General features: G+C 51.3%; 1 protein-coding gene across 3 annotated transcripts; it reads left to right on the top strand.

Moving 5' to 3' along the window:
• Positions 1-1804: 1804 nt before the first annotated feature.
• LOC112546453 (CD209 antigen-like protein C) lies at positions 1805-16042 on the top strand. Of its 3 annotated transcripts, XM_075902994.1 has the most exons (8): positions 2104-2122; positions 4303-4383; positions 8727-8890; positions 9721-9825; positions 11631-11795; positions 12532-12683; positions 13805-13917; positions 15372-16032. In XM_075902994.1, the coding sequence occupies exons 3-8, from the start codon at positions 8818-8820 to the stop codon at positions 15532-15534; spliced, it is 771 nt and encodes a 256-aa protein (XP_075759109.1). In that variant the 5' UTR covers positions 2104-2122; positions 4303-4383; positions 8727-8817; the 3' UTR covers positions 15535-16032. The 3 variants fall into 3 exon arrangements, with proteins under 3 accessions (XP_075759110.1, XP_075759108.1, XP_075759109.1); XM_075902993.1 differs by lacking the exon at positions 4303-4383 and having other exon boundaries at positions 1814-2122; positions 15372-16031; XM_075902995.1 differs by lacking the exons at positions 4303-4383; positions 8727-8890; positions 9721-9825 and having other exon boundaries at positions 1805-2122; positions 15372-16042.
• Positions 16043-17567: the final 1525 nt, after the last annotated feature.

The raw sequence follows: 17567 nt of genomic DNA, 5'->3' as shown, positions 1-17567 counted from the left end.
GTAGGCCAGTGTTTCTTAAACTTTTGAAGACTGAGGCACATCAAACAATAACTTTCTTATGAGGAACACCAAGAATTTTTTTGTTGAGCAAAAAAAAAAAAAAAAAAAAGTGGGGGGGAAGGGTCGGGGGGGAAGTTATTGAGCAAAAAAAAAAAAGAAAAAGGGTGCCTACCCCTTTAAGGGTGGCCATTTTTAATTCTGTTGTTCTCCGTAGAACACAGTTTAAGAAACACTGGTGTAGGCTGTAAGTGTAACTGCCACCAGGCAGATTTAAACCTGGGACCTCCGGTATAGCAGCCTCTACCCTCTGAGCTAAAAACCAGCTGCCTCTCAGCCCAGGCTGCAGAGGTCTCTTGGTCTTATCTGTTGCTGTGGTTTAGGTGCCACTGCATGGAACAGTGAACCACACATGGGCTATGTCTAAACCGGCGTGATTTTCCAGAAATGCTTTTAATGGAAAAGTTTTCCGTTAAAAGCATTTTCGGAAAAGAGCATCTAAATTGGCACGGACGCTTTTCCGCAAAAGCACTTTTTGAGAAACACTGGGTTACATCAACTTTCTGGGCCATGAACCCGTCTGTCTCTGTGACGGGCTTTGGCAAGGGCTGAGGGGGAAGGTCTCTCAGCAGCTCAGAGCAGCCCCCGAGCTGGTCGAAATTTCACTATGCTCTCCTTCCTTCCCCACCTGCACACGAAGGGGATTGCCAGCCAGCCAGCATTATCCTCTTGTGGCTGCCGAGTGCATGTGTCTGCCTAGATTCCAGCTCACTTCTGATAGTCTAGTAGCTGACAAATAACCAAATGAGCAATGCCACTGTCAGCGTGTGCTAGAGCAGAACGTGTTACCAGCCTGTGGGCAGGGCCCAGCCACTTGCTCTCGGCTGGTCAAGAATCCACGTGTGGCCAGTATCTTCTCTAACGGCCACACTGATGTGGAGCCCTCGCTCTGTTCCTACACCTGCTGCCGCGCAATAGAAGGAGCTAGAAGTAAGAGTAGTAGCAATTCAGAGATCATAGAACTGGAAGAGACCTCGAGAGGCCATGGAGTCCAGGCCCCTGCCCTCATGGCAGGACCCAATACCGTCTAGAACATCCCTGACAAGTGTCTGTCCAACCTGCCTTTAAATATCTCCAGGGATGGAGATTCCACAACTTCCCATCCTGATAGGAAGTTTTTCCTCATGTCCAACCTATTGCTGCAATTTAAGCCTATTGCTTCTTGTCCTATCATCAGAGGCCAAGGAGAACAATTTTTCTCCTTCTTCCCTGACACATCCTTTTAGATACTTGAAAGCTGCTCTCATGTCCCTCTCAGTCTTCTCTTTTCTAAACGAAACAAACCCAATTCTTTCAGCCTTCCCTCATAGCTCATGTTTCTAGACCTTTCATCATTTGTGTCGCTCTTCTCTGGACCTTCTCCAATTTCTCCGCATCTTTCTTGAAATGTGGTGCCCAGCACTGGACACAAGACTCCAACTGAGGCCTCATCAGCGCAGAGCAGAGCGGAAGAATGACTTCTCGTGTCTTGCTCACAACACTCCTGTGAATGCCTCCCAGAATCACGTTTGCTTTTTTTGCCACAGCGTCACACTGTTGACTCATGTTTAGCTTGTGTTGCCCTATGGCCCCTTGTTCTCTTTCAGCAGGACGCTTTCCTAGACAGTCACTTCTCATTCTGCAATTCAGACCCGAGACACTGAGGCTACGCTGTAAGAAAACGTTCCGTGCAGTGAGCTCAGCTGGGCTCTGGGATAAGGGAGTGGGGGGATGAATCACAGGGGTGGGGACCATCCGAACGGGTCTGATGGGATGGGTAGCAGATGGACCTGCGTGACCATCTCAGTCTCTGGGGATTTGGTGCTTGTGTCCCAGAGCCCTGGGCTGCCTGACAGACCGTTATTCAAGGGTTTCCCCACATCAGTAATTCACCACCTGAAAAGGGGAAGCGTGCAGCCAAAGAAGAAATAAGAAGTCCTGTTTTCAGCCCTCCCCGCAGCTGGTGGCAATGCTGCTGCTCGGGGAGCAGGAGGCTACATTCTGGGGTGACTGGCCGACCCTTGCCAGGAGCTAGCTCAGATGAGTTCTCGTTACCACATCAGGAGGCAGGAGGACCTATTGCGGAGTAAGTGCTGGGGTTCGCTGGGCACAGAGAGCGGGACGCTTCCTCCTGAGGTGCTGGCTGTCAGGTGCAACCGTTAAAAAGCAGAGCTGAATCCCAGCTGGGCACGTCCTGGTCCGAATGATGTTTGAGAGGCTTCTTCGGGCTGGGATCGGGGGTTGGGCACATGCAAGGATGGAAGAGGGTTGGGTCACACCGGGTTGCAGAACCAGCCGGAATAGCTCTAAGGCATGGCCAGGCTTCCTCCCGGAGCTGCGCTGGAGCCCAGGCGGCCTGTTTTACATGAGCACTCTGACCCTAGACAGCTCACTAAACGAGCTGGGAAGAGATTCCCAAATCCTGCTTCCCGGTCCTCTGCTGTCATCACTAGACAACACTGCCTCCACCAAACCATCCACCTCCATATGAGGGATGTTAAATGGTTAACCAGTTAGCATACTGGTAAGCATGGGGATTACTGGTATGGTCACCAGTTTACCAGTTAACTCGGGTGGGGGTGGATCCCCAGGCAGTGGGATCGTACGGCTGTGGTGGGACCTCACAGCCATGGCTGGACTGGCGGTAGGAGCAAGGTTAAAACAGGTTAACCATTTTAACATCCCATCTCCCCCCCTCCCCCTCCCCCTCCTCATTCCCTCTTTTAAACCCTTTCTTAGCTTGGCACCTCAGCTGGGGAGGTTGATTCTGGGGTAGCTCCCCTCAGGCAGGAAAGATGGCTGCCTGTGCTGTGCAGTTGGCATGGGAGGGTGGTCTGAGGTGGGCGTTGGACCCATAGCGACAGGGGATCTGAGTTAGGCTGGGAGATGGACGCGTGACTTACCCAGCTTGAGGTGAAGCCGGATCATGGGTGGGAGGGGCCGATAGGGGGCCCAAGTTATGATTATTGAGGGACCTGTAACGTCCTCACAAGGAGTCTTCCGTCGGGGCCCCGGGCTTTTATCGCAAGCCTTTGTGGCAATACCGCAAACCTTTGTGGCAATTGACCACACTCAGAGGTCCTCCAAGAGTGGTCCATGGCCCATCTTTATCACTGGTTTCATAGTTAAAGGGGAGGAAGCATCTATTCACTCCGCAGCGTGCTTGTCAAGCCATGCTGTGTCGGGCAGGGCGGGGGGCATGCGTGTGGCGGACTGGCAGTGTTTTACAGATTGGGTGGTGGAGCCAGCGTCCAGGGAGCTCAGCCACTGTCCGCATGGGGCTCCTCCACTGGGTTTCACTTCTGGGCACGAAAAACACCAACCCCACAAACACCTTGCGAAGAAGAGACACGGGTGTAATTCTACACTTCCCCACAGAGCGGAGGCAGGGGGAGGTCAAAGCCCAGCCTGTGCCATTTACTCCCTGCCGAATGCCCATCCTGGCAACAGCATGGAAAGGCTGGGCTGGTTTTTGCCTGGGGCTTAGGGCAGACCTTTCCGGGGACCACCAGCTGGGATGACAAAATGGGTGCAGGAGGGAGTGGGGGTGCGAGGTGTGGGTGGGAAGGAAGGTGCAGGAGCAGGGGGTGAGGGTCTGGTTGGGACAGAGTGCAGGAGGGAGTGGGGATGTGGGGTCTTGGCGGGAGGGGTGTGTGAGGGGAATGGGGGTAGGGGGGGCTGCTTACCTGGCTCTGTGCCCCGCCTCCCCCACTGTTTCCAGGCACCACCCCATGCTGCTCCCATTGGCCATGATTGTGGCCAATGGGAGCAGTGAGGAACTCCTCCAAGCAAGCAGTTTCCCGCGCTGCCGTTCCCCCAGCCAGAGGGGGGAGGAGAGGCAGGGTGCAGAGCCGCATCCTGTCCCCATACGCTAGATGGGGCCCACAACTCCCCCCACCCACCCACCATGGGAAACCAGCGCTGGCACTCCAACTTTGCGGTGGAGGGGATGGGGCTGGCACACCAGAATAGACTCCCCACGGGTGAGGGGCAAGCTCCAAGCCCACAGCCCACCTGCAAGAGGGTCACGGACCACTCGCGGTCCATGGACCACACTTTGCGAACCATCGACTTACGGTATTGCCACTAAAGCTTCTGATAAAAGCCCATGGCCCTGACAGAAATCTCCTCCTGAGGACGCTGATTCCCTCACTTTAAGCTGGCAGGAGGGTTTGTCCCTGGGGGGATGGGGGGGCACAGAAAGCTGTATTAAAATGGCAGTCTGTCACTTTAAACCTCAGAGGGTTTACCTGGCCTTGCTCACAGCTCACAGGGCTCTGTAGAGAACCATGCGTCCTGGACATGCAGCAGGCAGTCTGCCGACAGCCCAAACCATAGGAAGGAGGGGTGAGTTGTACCTCTGTTGGCAGGAGCAGCCTGCTTTCTCTCTCTCTGTTTTGGGGTTCTTGTCTGTTCTCCGTCTGTATCCTAAGAAGTCATGTCATGTTGCAGTCATGCGGCAAGAGTAGTTACTCATTTGACTTCTCTATAAGTGCACCATGCACGGAACAGCGTCCCATGTTGCGCCTGTGCGCACCAGCCTTGGTGGAGCCTCCAGGATCAATGAGATGCCACAGCCAGGTGCATATAACCTATGTGCAGGCCCCTGGTCTCCCAACCTCCCCTTGGTAGCACCTCTTCATGACAGCCAGACTTCTACAGATTCCCATGAGCAAAACTGAACAAGTCTCGGGTTGTATTTCATGTAAGCTTTAATAGGCAGCAGGTATAAAACAAACAAAAAGACGTTTTTCTTCACTCCGCGCACAGTCAACCTGTGGAAATCCTTGCCAGAGGATTTGGTAAAGACTAGGACTTTAACAGGGTTCAAAAAAGAGCTAGATAGCTTCAAGGAGATTAGGTCCATCAGTGGCTATTAGCGAGGATGGGTAGGAATAGTGTCCTAGTGTTTGTCTGTAAATGGGTGACAGGAGAGGGATCACATTTTGTGTTCCCTCCCTCTGGGGCATCCGGTATTGGCCACTGTCGGCAGACAGGATACTGCATGAGATGGACCTTTGCTCTGACCCAGTATGGCCATTCTCATGTTCTCTGTGGGTCAGGGTTGAGGTCCTGTTGGGGAGGGGTCAATTCTGGAATAGCAAAGTCAGGTATGATGTGCATGGGCAGAGCTGTACAGGGACCTGGAAGAGCGGGGGCTGTTACACTGCAGGCCTGAGGTGTCGGGACTGAGCTGTCTGTCTGTGGGGAGCCCAGGGCTGGAAGAACAGGATGAAGAGGCACTGAGACAGGCGTGGCTGAGAGGCTCCTGACTGCACTGCATGGGCTCGTCTACACTGGCCCCTTTTCCGGAAGGGGCATGTAAATTTCATGAGTCGTAGTAGGGAAATGCGCGGGGGATTTAAATATCCCCCGCGGCATTTAAATAAAAATGTCCGCCGCTTTTTTCCGGCTTTTAAAAAAGCCGGAAAAGAGCGTCTACACTGGCCCCGATCCTCCAGAAAAAGCGCCCTTTTCCGGAGGCTCTTATTCCTACTTTGAATAAGAAAAAAAAAGGGCGCTTTTTCCGGAGGATCGGGGCCAGTGTAGACGCTCTTTTCCGGCTTTTTTAAAAGCCGGAAAAAAGCGGCGGACATTTTTATTTAAATGCCGCGGGGGATATTTAAATCCCCCGCGCATTTCCCTACTACGACTCATGAAATTTACATGCCCCTTCCGGAAAAGGGGTCAGTGTAGACGTAGCCATAGGGAGCCCACAACACAATCCGTTGTTACTGCAACTTCCACCATGCTTGGCTGACCCCGGGTGGTGTGGGGTTTCCTGAGCAAAGGGAAACTGGCAGTCAAAGCGTTTCTTTCCTCCTTGCCTTGAATGACTCAATCACTGAACCCCCTCTGGTCCTGGCTGATGCAGGCTATTTCGTAATGCTAGAAATATCGGGCTGGAAGGAACCTCGCAAGGTATCTGGTCCAGGCCTCTAATCTGAGGCAGGACCAAGTCAACCTACTCCCTCCCTGACAGGTGTTTGTCCAACCTGTCCTTTGAAACCTCCAGCGATGGGGATTCACCACCTCCCTAGGTAACCTGTCCTGGGGCTTGGTTACCCTGTCAACCTAAGACTCCCTTGCTGCAAACTTCAGTCGCTTCTTTCTTCTCCAGCCCTCAGTGGACAGGGAGACTGACTGATCACTGACAACCTTTTACGTGTCATAAACTAGCGGATTTACCCAGCATTGCCCAGGTCCTTCAAGGCAGGGGGCTGGCAGTGGGGCGGGGGAGTGCAGGAGTCAGGGCAGGGTCTTGGGGATGTGGGGAGGCTGTACAAGAGCATGGGGGTGGGGATGCAAGCTTACGAGTGGGGGAGTGAAGAGGGGTTCAAGGCAGAGGATCCCATCTGGCCCAGGCCTTTTCCTCCCTTCCCCCCCAGCTGCCAGGGGTGTTTTCTCTCCCCCACCCCCAGCTGCCAGGGGCCTTTCTCCTGCCCCCAGCACTGTGGCCAAGAGCCGGGAGGGGGAGGGAAAGGGTTTGGGTCAGGGGGGCTACATACTTGATGTGCTGGCAGGCTAGATGGCAGAGCCCCAACCCTACTGGCCATGCCCTTGGTGGTGCGGCTGCTCCCGGTGGACACTCTGCAGGATAGATAACCCAGCTGCATGTGCAAGGTAAGATTTAGTGTCAGAGAGGTGCTGAAAGGAGCCACTAGGGGGGTTGTGACACAGCGGGGGTTGTATTCACTCTGTTCGCTTTGTTATGGTGCATGTGATTCCTCCTCTCCTGTCCTGTTCCGTTGTAACGCTGGGTGCGTGCCTCAGTTTCCCTGGGCACTGCACTGGTGTCCAGCTGGGATGGGAATGCTGGGGGTGGCTCTCACTGAGGGGAGGCTGCCCCAGGCTGCCTAGCCCAGCACCTACACAATGGCTCGGGCTCTCTTGAAACCTGAGCCTAGGTAGGAAATGCGATCAAGTGAGACCTTTTGCCCTGGAAGCTGGACAAGAGAGAAGGCAGGGCTGGGACTGGCTGCTGGGTGGGCAGGGGAGTCTTGGCTGGCTTTGGATGCAGGATGGGGGTTCAGCCCCCCCCCCCCCAAGTGGGATTGGACTGATTGCTTCTGGTTCCTGAGTTAACAAGTCTGTGCTACGCTGTGTCCCTGTCAACAAATAAACCTTTTGTTCTACCTGCCGGCTGAGTCTCACATCTGATTGCAGTGGGGGGGTGCAAGGCCCGGTGACTCCCCGACAGGTGTCAGTCAGACAGGACTCACAGATTTGTCAGACCTCTCTGTTTATTAGCAAAGCCGCTCGGCTAATACACCCAGAAAATGTGAGTGCCATGCAAGGCTCAAACCCCTTTGATTTATACAGTCAAAAGAAAGCCAACTTAACAAGATTAAAAGGTGGCAAAACTTCACGGGTGCATCTAGACTGGCAAGATTTTGCACAAAAGCAGCTGCTTTTGCGCAAAAACTTGCCAGCTGTCTACACTGGCTGCTTGAATTTGTGCAAGAGCACTGACTTTGTAATGTACAAAATCAGTGCTTCTTGCGCAAATACTTTCACGCTCCCGTTTGGGAAAAAGCCCTTTTGTGCAAGAATACTTGCGCAAGAGGGCCAAGGTAGACAGAGAAGAACTGTTTTGCACAAAAAAGCCCCGATGGCTAAAATGGCGATTGGGGCTTTCTTGTGCAAAATCGCGTCTAGATTGGCCACGGATGCTTTTGCACTAAAGCACTTTTTGCGCAAAAGCATCCGTGCCAATCTAGACGCACTTTTGCGGAAATACTTTTAATGGAAAAACTTTTCTATTAAAAGTATTTCCGCAAAATCATGCCAGTCTACACACAGCCCACATGATTAGTATGAGACTAATCAAGTATCTTCATGTCCACATCAAGCACACAGCAATCTCCTGTCCATATCTTTCTAGCTACCTCAATTACTTTCTACCAAACACCTAGGCTGCATCTAGACTGGCAAGTTTTTCCACAAAAGCAGCCGCTTTTGAGGAAAAACTTGCCAGCTGTCTACACTGGCTGCTTGAATTTACGCAAGAACACTGACGATCTAATGTAAGATTGTCAGTGTTCTTGTGCAAATACTATGCTGCTCCCGCTCGGGAAAAAGCCCTCTTGCGCAAATGCCACTGTAGACAGCTAAAAACTGTTTTGCGTAAAAAAGCCCCGATGGCGATCGGGGCTTTCTTGAGCAAAATTGCATCTAGATTGGCACGGACGCTTTTCCGCAAAAAGTGCTTTTGCGCAAAAGCGTCCGTGCCAATCTAGACGCGCTTTTCTGCAAATGCTTTTAACGGAAAAACTTTTCCATTAAAAGCATTTGCAGAAAATCGTGCCACTCTAGACGTAGCCCTAATGTTCCTTTTCCTGTTATCCCAGGCTCACCTGGCTTCATTCTGATCTGCATACCTACAAACATAATCACCTCTTTCCTGTTCAAAGACAAACAGTATTCTTTCAACTGAGTATAATTCATCTTTCTTTTACAACATAATTCTTTCTACTTTCACACAGGGTTGATCTTACTTTGCTTCTAGTGTCTCCCACACTCAAACTTCTTGGGGGTCTCTTGGCGTTGTCCATCCGCTGGCCTGTTCCTAGACTCAGAAAACCCTTCCTGATATGTCCCTTGGCTGAAGATCAGTGGCTTCCGTTGTTGGTCTTATTATTCAGTAACCAACCCCAGCTCTTTAACAGCATCTTTTACCTTGACCCTAGCTCGCTGTTTGCTCTGGAGGGATACATGGTGTTTGCCGGGGGCCCAGTGGGAGAAGGAAACTGAAACCCAGCTCAGTGAGGAAAAGGGAAAATGGATCTGGACGTCATCTACGCAGATCTGAAATTTCCTCCTAGAGCTCAGCAAACCGATGTGAAGAAAGCAGGTAAGAGTCAGCCACGGAGAGACCCTGACAGATGCTTCCCAGTTGGGAAGGAAGAGCTCTTTCACAAAAAGGCGTGTGTGGACGGGGAAAAGGGAGTTCTTTTGGAAGAAGAGGAATGAGGAAAAAGCACAGGTGCTCTGATGGCCATTTCGTCCACAGCAATCACAGCTTACATGCGAGAGAGCGTCCGTTTAGTCTGGATGCTCTCTTTCGAAAAAGCAGATCGCTTTTTCAATGCACTTCTGCAGTGCGGACACACTCTTTCGGAAGACGTTTTTTCGGAAGATCTCTTCCGAAAAAAGCTTCTTCCGAAAGAAGCCGGTAGTCTAGACGTAGCCTATCAGAAAGAGGCAGCAAGGAGGGGGAGAGAAAAAGGGGTGCTTCAAAACAGCAGTGCTGTGTGCAGCCCAGGGTCAGTGTGGGGGTCCCCAGCTGGCCCCAGGCTCCACACGGCGCTGCCGCTTTGAACAGCTGCAGAGAGCACGGAGTCAGTGGGGTACTGCCCCACCGGCCTCATGCTCCCCGCAGCCCTTTCACCTTTGAAGTGTAGCAACAGCCCTGGGGGCGGCAGCACCTTTATTGACTAATCGAATAGTCGATACAAATTGCATCGACCGTTCGATTAGTCAATTAATTGAAATTTAACATCCCTACTAAGGACCAGCTGGTGTAAACTAACGTAGCTCCACGGATGCTGCTGGAGGGTGTGGTGCTGTGAGCTGTGCTAGCTGAGGACCCAACCTATGACCTTCTTCCATCTGCAGCAGACTAAGTTGTGTCCCAAACACACCCAGACATTTCTTCTTTTTCCTTTCTTCCTGGACCCCCAGAATCAAAGTCTCCTGCCCTGAAGAGAACTCCAAGCATTTGGCTATTGATAGTGGTGATTCTCTGCGTGCTCTTGCTAGGGTCGCTCATTTTCCTGAGTATCCCGTGTAAGTACTTTTGACGGAAAGGACGGTGGTTTGGGGGGGGGGTTCTGTCAAACGCAGAGAACAATGCTTTTCCCTGCGTGTGCGCGCACACACACACACACACACACACACACACACACAAAGCTATTGTGTCAAAATCTGGCAGGGGGTGACTCGACATGACACATGTGGTGGCAGCTTTTGGGTGGTGGAATAGTTATACGACACTTTCTGACTTGGAAAGCATGGCCACTCTGCTGTAGATGAACCTCTTGTCCTGTCACAGGCCAGTTCCTCAAGCCAAATCCACAGAGAAAGCTTGGAATTACAATACATATGCAAATTCAATTCAATTAATTATGGACTTAATCAAGATATGGGGGGGGGGTGGAACTTTTATCAATGAAGGTGCTAACTACTTTCTGAATGGTATCCTTCCTGCCTTATCCATCCACTGACTTTGATCTTTATCTACTCAGGTTTAGCACCCTTTCTCCTGATACTTTATGCATAGAGGTAGGGGGGTGGGTGACAGAATATCTTTCTTTTCCCTCCCCCCTTCCCTTCTCCTATTTATTTCAAGTTTCCTTATCCTCTAATCATAACTCCGGGCATCTGAAGACCTGGGCTGTGCCCACGAAAGCTCATGACACCATCTACATGTTTTATAGTGATAGAAATGTAGCCGTGTTAGTCTGGGGTAGCTAAAGCAAAATGCAGGACAATGTAGCACTTTAAAGACTAACAAGATGGTTTATTAGATGATGAGCTTTCGTGGGCCAGACCCACTTCCTCAGATCAAACCTGAGGAAGTGGGTCTGGCCCACGAAAGCTCATCATCTAATAAACCATCTTGTTAGTCTTTAAAGTGCTACATTGTCCTGCATTTTGCTTCTACATGTTTTGTTAGTCTATAAAGTGCTACCAGACTTTATAAAGTGCTACCAGATTTGCTTGCTGTTTTTTTTTCTCCTGTCCTAGGAAGAGCTCTACCTCCAGCAAATGCTTCCCTTAACATCTCCTCTCCTCCCCTCCAATTTTATCCCTAGTTACTCTCCTGGCTGCTAGTGGGCACCTAGGGATGGGCACCTCACATCCCTTGGGCTGGAGGGTCTGTTGCATCAAAAAAAAAATAGTTTAATGCAACAGAAAAACTGGATGGCTGGAGCTCGGAGGCAGCAAGGCTGCTCCCTCAACAACTAACTCCCCTAACTCAGCCTCACTCCCCCCTGCTGTTCACACAGACCCTGCAGACCCCAGCCGCCTCCTGCTGAAAGGCCAGGGGATCAGCGGCTTTCCAGCTGTTTTTCTCATGACCCGGTTGAGGAAAATCGTTGATGCTGCAACCCAACATAACGTGACTAGTGTGTGGGCTCTGGGGTGGGGCTGAGGATGGGGTGCAGGAGGAGGCTCCGGCTTTGGGGGGGGGTCAGGGCTAGGGCAGGAGGGGCTGACCTTGCGTGGCTTCTGGGCAGCATGGGGCTACGGCAGCTTCCTGCCTCTCCTGGCACCGCAGACCCAGAAGCAGCCGGCAGCAGGTTCCCAGGCAATGGGAGTCGGGAACTAGTGCGAGGGGTAGGGGCAGTGTGTGCTCCCCCCCACCTAGGAACTGGGCCTGCTGCCGGCCGCTTCTGGGGCACAACGCTGCCTTAGCCCCCCCCCCCACTGCTCCCCTGATCCCCCTGCAGCAACGAGACCCAGCACCCGACATGCCACCAACCACCGCCGCGGATTGAGGCCCAGTGGATCCAGCTTTCCTATAAACAGCGCAACCGACCCTGGGCCGCCCCATTCAAACACGTGTGCAAATTTTCTCCCTCCGCCAGATTCCCGGCTCCTGGCTGGCCACAAGCAGCTTTCCGAGGATTCCAAGCAAGCCAAGAGCAAAACGGAGCACGCGGAGGGGAGATTCTCCCAGTTACTGAAGTGGGCGCTGGACACAAAGATCTGCGCCCCGGCGGCCCCAGCCTCCAACACCTCAGAGCCCCGCAGTGAGTACGGGCCCCGGGCCCCATTCACAGCGGGCGAAATGGAAGCCCTGTGCAGGGAAATGGGTTAAGATTAGGGTTGCCAGGTGTCCGGTATTGACCTGGACAGTCCGGTATTTTCGCCCCGTCTGGTAAAAAAATTCAGAAAATACCAGACACCTCAAATGTCCGGGACTTTCTGATTTTTTCCCGACCAGGAGGCGAAAATCCTGAGTGCTTAGCAGGTTCCGCAGAGGAGCTGTCTGGCCCGGAGCAGGGAGACAAGAGGGCAGATGACCACGGGTAGCCTGTTAGGGCCAAACAGCCTCAAAAGCATTTCTTAAAGGGGCCATGCTTTTTTTTTTTAATATTTTGCTTAATAACTATTTTTTGCTCAACAACTTTGGTCTCTCCCTTTTTTTTCCCCCTCAACAGAATTTTTTCCACCGTGGGTTTTTTTTGGGAGGGGGGGAGGGGTGTCAGTATTTTTGGTTAATCCATCTGGCAACCCTAGTTAAGATGGCGGCTGGTGCGCCCCTGTTCTGATGGGCCTGCAGGGACGGGGGATACACTGCTGCTGCCTACTGCAGCCATGAAGGGCATGTTCTCCTGCTGTCCTGGGCACAGGCCCAGAGCTGAGAGGGAAGCTCCCCAACCACAGGGGACAAGGGCCCAGCTCAGATGCTGGTTGCTCTCAAGCCGCCTCCTGTTCTGAGCCCAACTTGGCTGAGTTTCTCTCTTTCCTCTCCTCCCTCCGCAGACGTCAGCTGCTCCTTCTGCCCCTACCAATGGATTTCAAACAACAGGAGCTGCTATTTCTTCTCTCAGACGGCTCAGTCATGGAACCAGAGCAGGAAGGAGTGCCAGAAGGAACAGGCTGATCTTGTGGTCATCGTGGATCGGGAGGAGCAGGTGACACGAGTTGCTTACTACTGTGGAGCATCCACGGGGGGACGGGAGGGGGCTTGTGCCTCTTCGCGAGCCCACGCTGGGCCGGATTTTTGAGGAAGTGCCGAGGATCCCTATCGATGGCTCTGGCCTCGGGCATTTCCCCGACCCTTAGCACAGGGCTTGCGTGTCCCTTAGCTCCTGCCCATGAGCTTAGGAGCACGTGCTGCAGCCACTGTCTCCCGGAAGCCGCTGCAGCTGGAGCAGGATTGTTCCCTCCCACTGCCTCTATGGGGGGCGGGGGGGCAAGGGGTTAAGCCACTTCCAGCCCCAATCTCCCTCCCCCAAATGCAGGGGGCCCCGTTGGCCATTCTGCCTTGTGCAGTGCAGGGGCCACGGCCTCACAGGCCCACCGCTAGAAGGCATGGAATGGCCCCAAAGGGGGGATTAGAAGCCCCATCAATCTGCAGACCTATGGGGAGGAGGTTTTCCTGTAGGCCCCAAATCCCAACTGCATTGTTCACCTGGCCATAGTGCTGAAGGAAGGGATGAGGCCGGGCTCCCCCGGCTCTGCTTTGTGGGGTCCTGTCAGGGGTGAGCTGCTCTAACAAGGCCCCCCAGTGCAGGCCCCATAGGGACGGAGGGAGGGCACGTTCCAGCACCAGGCCACGCCTGAGCAGCTCGGTGGCCTGAGAAGTGAGGCAGCCGGAGGCCGTTGCTGGTGCAAGGCTTGGCCTTGTCCGTACCAGGAACCCCCACGCTCACACCCTTTCCCAGGCTGGTGGAAATGGGAAGGGCGGGGGGGTCATGACCCCCAGGTTAAGACCCCCTGCAACAGAGGAGCTAGTTCTCACTTCCACAATCCCTCCTGTCCCATAACAACTTCTTACTTACTTACAATGGGGCTAAAATCTCTGGGAACCAAATGCAGGGAGCTCCCTTACCACAAAGGACACCTCCTACCTCACATTGCCTGGGCCGGCTGGGATCTTTTGCCCCTGATGGCAGTGGGCGTTTTGAGGGAAGGGCCCTGTTTGGGCAGGTCAGGGGACAGGTGCAATTTGCAGCTGAGAGCAGAGTGGAGCTGCCCCGTGGAACCATGGACGTCTCTCTGAGTGGGCTGTGCCGACTGCAATCTTCCCCAGGACTTTCTCGCTAAGAAGCAAAATTGGGTGGAATACTGGATTGGCCTGACGGACGCAAAACAAGAAGCCTTATGGACGTGGGTGGATGGCACCACTCTAAACCCGATGGAGAGGTAAGTGTGAACACTCAGCCGGGCAGCAGCTTGGTAAGAAACATTGGAGGGGAGCAAGAGGGAACATGCATTGATGTACCAAGTGGGGGACAAACAGGATAAGTCCCCCTCTCTTCCTCCTGCCCCCCCCTCCACCAGACGTGATCATGTGGTCTGACCTGTATAACACCGGCCAGAGAACTGTCCCAGGACAAATCCTGTTTGAATAACAGCAGATCTTTTAGAAAGTCCTTGAATCTTGATTTTAAAAATGGTCAATGATGGAGAATTCACAACGAGCTTTGGTAAATTGTCCCGGGGTTAATTCCCCTCTCTGATAAAGGTGTGCCTTATTTCCAGTCCGCACTTGCTGAATTCCAACTTCCTGACATTTGATCGTGTTCGACCTCTGCTCCCTATTCTGAAAGGCCCATTATCAGATGATATTTGAAGTCCATGTAGGCACTTACCATCTGACCAAGTCACCTCTCAGCCTTTTCTTTGTTGGGAGATCAGTCTATTCAGTTTATCTTTCTGGTGCCTCTTTTCGGATCCTTCTTCTGCCTGTGGATGCCAGAACCGGACACAGCTGCTCCCAAGCCCAAATGCAGGCTGGAGGGAGGCTAGGACTGGCTGTAAAATCCCAAATTAGTTCCATTAAAAATGTCAAGCAACATGATTTCATTGGATTATTTTTATGGAAAATTGAGTGAACATTTGGAATTTAAAGATGCTCAGTTCGGTTTTTGTCTTTGAAGGTGGGTTTTTTTTCTGTTGAAAAATATAAAATGTTGCCAAAATCTAATAGGTGGAAGGGTTATCTTAAAAAAATTGGTTTTTGATGGGGGATCAGAGAATTTCAGCCAGATCTATTGGGATGACACAGGCCAGAAACTGTTCGGTTATGGTGCTGTAAATCCGGAGTAATCCAAGTGAAGTGGGAGAAACAGGAATATAACCCAGAAACAAAGAGCTGGAAGGGTCCACCCACACATGCACTCACTGAACAAGGATGAAGTATATGCCAATCTTTCCTGACAAAAGTTTGTCTGACCTGTTCTTGGAAACCTCTGTGGGGAGGAGTCCACAACATTCCTAAGTCAGCAGCTCCAGTTCTAACTCTCCTGGCCATTAGAAAACTTTTCCTGACATCCAACTTCAATCCATGTGAGTTGGACCCAGAAAATGGTGATTGCTCACCTGGTACCAAAGCTATCTGAGATGACCTTTGCACATTGTCGCTCATGGGGCAGGCTGCTGTGTCGGTGTCATGAGCACAAACCGACAGCGGGTTTTAAGTCCATACAACGCTGGCACTGTCGGATGAGATAGGACCATACTTTCCCTTGGCTGTGGCTGCAGGGGCAGGCCCTTCTGGGGAAGGATCACTGAGCTGCAGAAAAGCCTGCACTGTCAATTTCGAAAAAGACAAACCCTGAGAGAGCCGTGTTTGGTTTTGTTTTTTCCCCCTCTAGTTTTTGGGACAGTCCCCAGCCGGATAACTATCTGAATAATGAGGACTGTGCGTCTCTGACGAGCAAACAAAACCTACATAACTGGAACGACGCACCATGCAACAAACGTTACTTCTACATCTGTGAAAAGGCAGCAGACATTGTCACCTTCAGTGATCTCTGACCCAGAACTGCTTGTTCATCGTAGCTCCTGAGGCAGCGTCCCAGAACGCCACTGGACTCCACCTGAGCCTGTTCATTCTCTGCCAGACAAGCACTAAGAGAGGGTGCTGAGGACGTACCTTTGCAGCTGGCTTGGCAGAAGCCACAGACTGTCCAGCCTGGTTATCATAGAATCATAGAATCATGGGACTGGAAGGGACCTCGAGAGGTCATCGAGTCCAGCCCTCCGCCCTCAAGGCAGAACCAAGCTACACCATCCCTGACAGATGTCTATCTAACCTGTTCTTAAATATCTCCAGAGAGGGAGATTCCACCCCCTCCCTTGGCAATTTAGTCCAATATTTGACCACCCTGACAGTTAGGAATTTTTTCCTAATGTCCAATCTAAACCTCCCTTGCTGCACTTTAAGCCCATTACTCCTTGTCCTGTCCTCAGAAACCAAGAGGAACACATTTTCTCCTTCCTCCTTGTGACACCCTTTTAGATATTTGAAAACCGCTATCATGTCCCCCCTTAATCTTCTTTTTTCCAAACTAAACAAGCCCAGTTCATGAAGCCTGGCTTCATAGGTCATGTTCTCTAGACCTTTAATCATTCTTGTCGCTCTTCTCTGTACCCTTTCCAATTTCTCCACATCTTTCTTGAAATGTGGCACCCAGAACTGGACACAGTACTCCAGCTCAGGCCTAACTAGTGCAGAGTAGAGCGTCAGAATGACTTCACGAGTTTTGCTTACAACACACCTGTTGATACAACCTAGAATCATATTTGCTTTTTTTGCAACAGCATCACACTGTTGACTCATGTTCAACTTGTGGTCCACTATGACCCCTAGATCCCTTTCCGCCATGCTCCTTCCTAGACAGTCGCTTCCCATCTTGTATGTATGGAACTGATTGTTCCTTCCTAAGTGGAGCACTTTGCATTTCTCTTTATTAAACTTCATCCTGCTTACCTCTGACCATTTCTCTAACTTGCTAAGGTCATTTTGAATTATGTCCCTATCCTCCAAAGAAGTTGCAACCCCACCCAGTTTGGTATCATCTGCAAACTTAATAAGCGTACTCTCTATCCCAATATCTACATCATTGATGAAGATATTGAACAGTACGGGTCCCAAAACAGACCCTTGCGGAACTCCACTTGTTATCCCTTTCCAGCAGGATTTAGCACCGTTAACAACAACTCTCTGACTATGGTTATCCAGCCAATTATGCACCCACCTTATTGTGGCTCTATCTAAGTTATATTTGCCTAGTTTATCAATAAGAATATCATGCAAGACCGTATCAAGTGCCTTACTAAAGCCTAGGTATATGACATCCACCGCTACTCCCTTATCCACAAGGCTCGTTATCCTATCAAAGAAAGCTATCAGATTAGTTTGGCATGACTTGTTCTTCACAAACCCATGCGGGCTATTCCCTATCACTTTATTACCTTCCAAGTGTTTGCATATGATTTCCTTAATTACCTGCTCCATTATCTTCCCTGGGACAGACGTTAAACTGACCAGTCTGTAGTTTCCTGGGTTGTTCTTATTCCCCTTTTTATAGATGGGCACAATATTTGCCCTTTTCCAATCTTCTGGAATCTCCCCTGTCTGCCATGATTTTTCAAAGATCATAGCTAAAGGCTCAGATACCTCCTCTATCAGCTCCTTGAGTATCCTGGGATGCATTTCATCAGGACCTGGTGACTTGCTGACATCTAACTTTCCTAAGTGATTTTTAACTTGTTCTTTGTGTATCCTAGCTTCTAAACTTACCCTCTCTCTGCTTGTATTCACTACGTTAGGCACACCTCCAGACTTCTCGGTGAAGACCGAAACAAAGAAGTCATTGAGCATCTCCGCCATTTCCAAGTTTCCTGTTACTGCTTCTCCCTCCTCACTGAGCAGTGGGCCTACCCTGTCCTTGGTCTTCCTCTTGCTTTTAATGTATTTATAAAAGGTCTTCTTGTTTCCCTTTATGCCTGTAGCTAGTTTGATCTCATTTTGTGCCTTTGCCTTTCTAATCTTGCCCCTGCATTCC

Source organism: Pelodiscus sinensis, chromosome 19, assembly GCF_049634645.1.
Source record: "Pelodiscus sinensis isolate JC-2024 chromosome 19, ASM4963464v1, whole genome shotgun sequence".
Lineage (NCBI taxonomy): Eukaryota > Metazoa > Chordata > Testudines > Trionychidae > Pelodiscus > Pelodiscus sinensis.
Note: the sequence above shows the minus strand (reverse complement) of the source record. Positions and strands in the feature narration are given on the sequence as shown.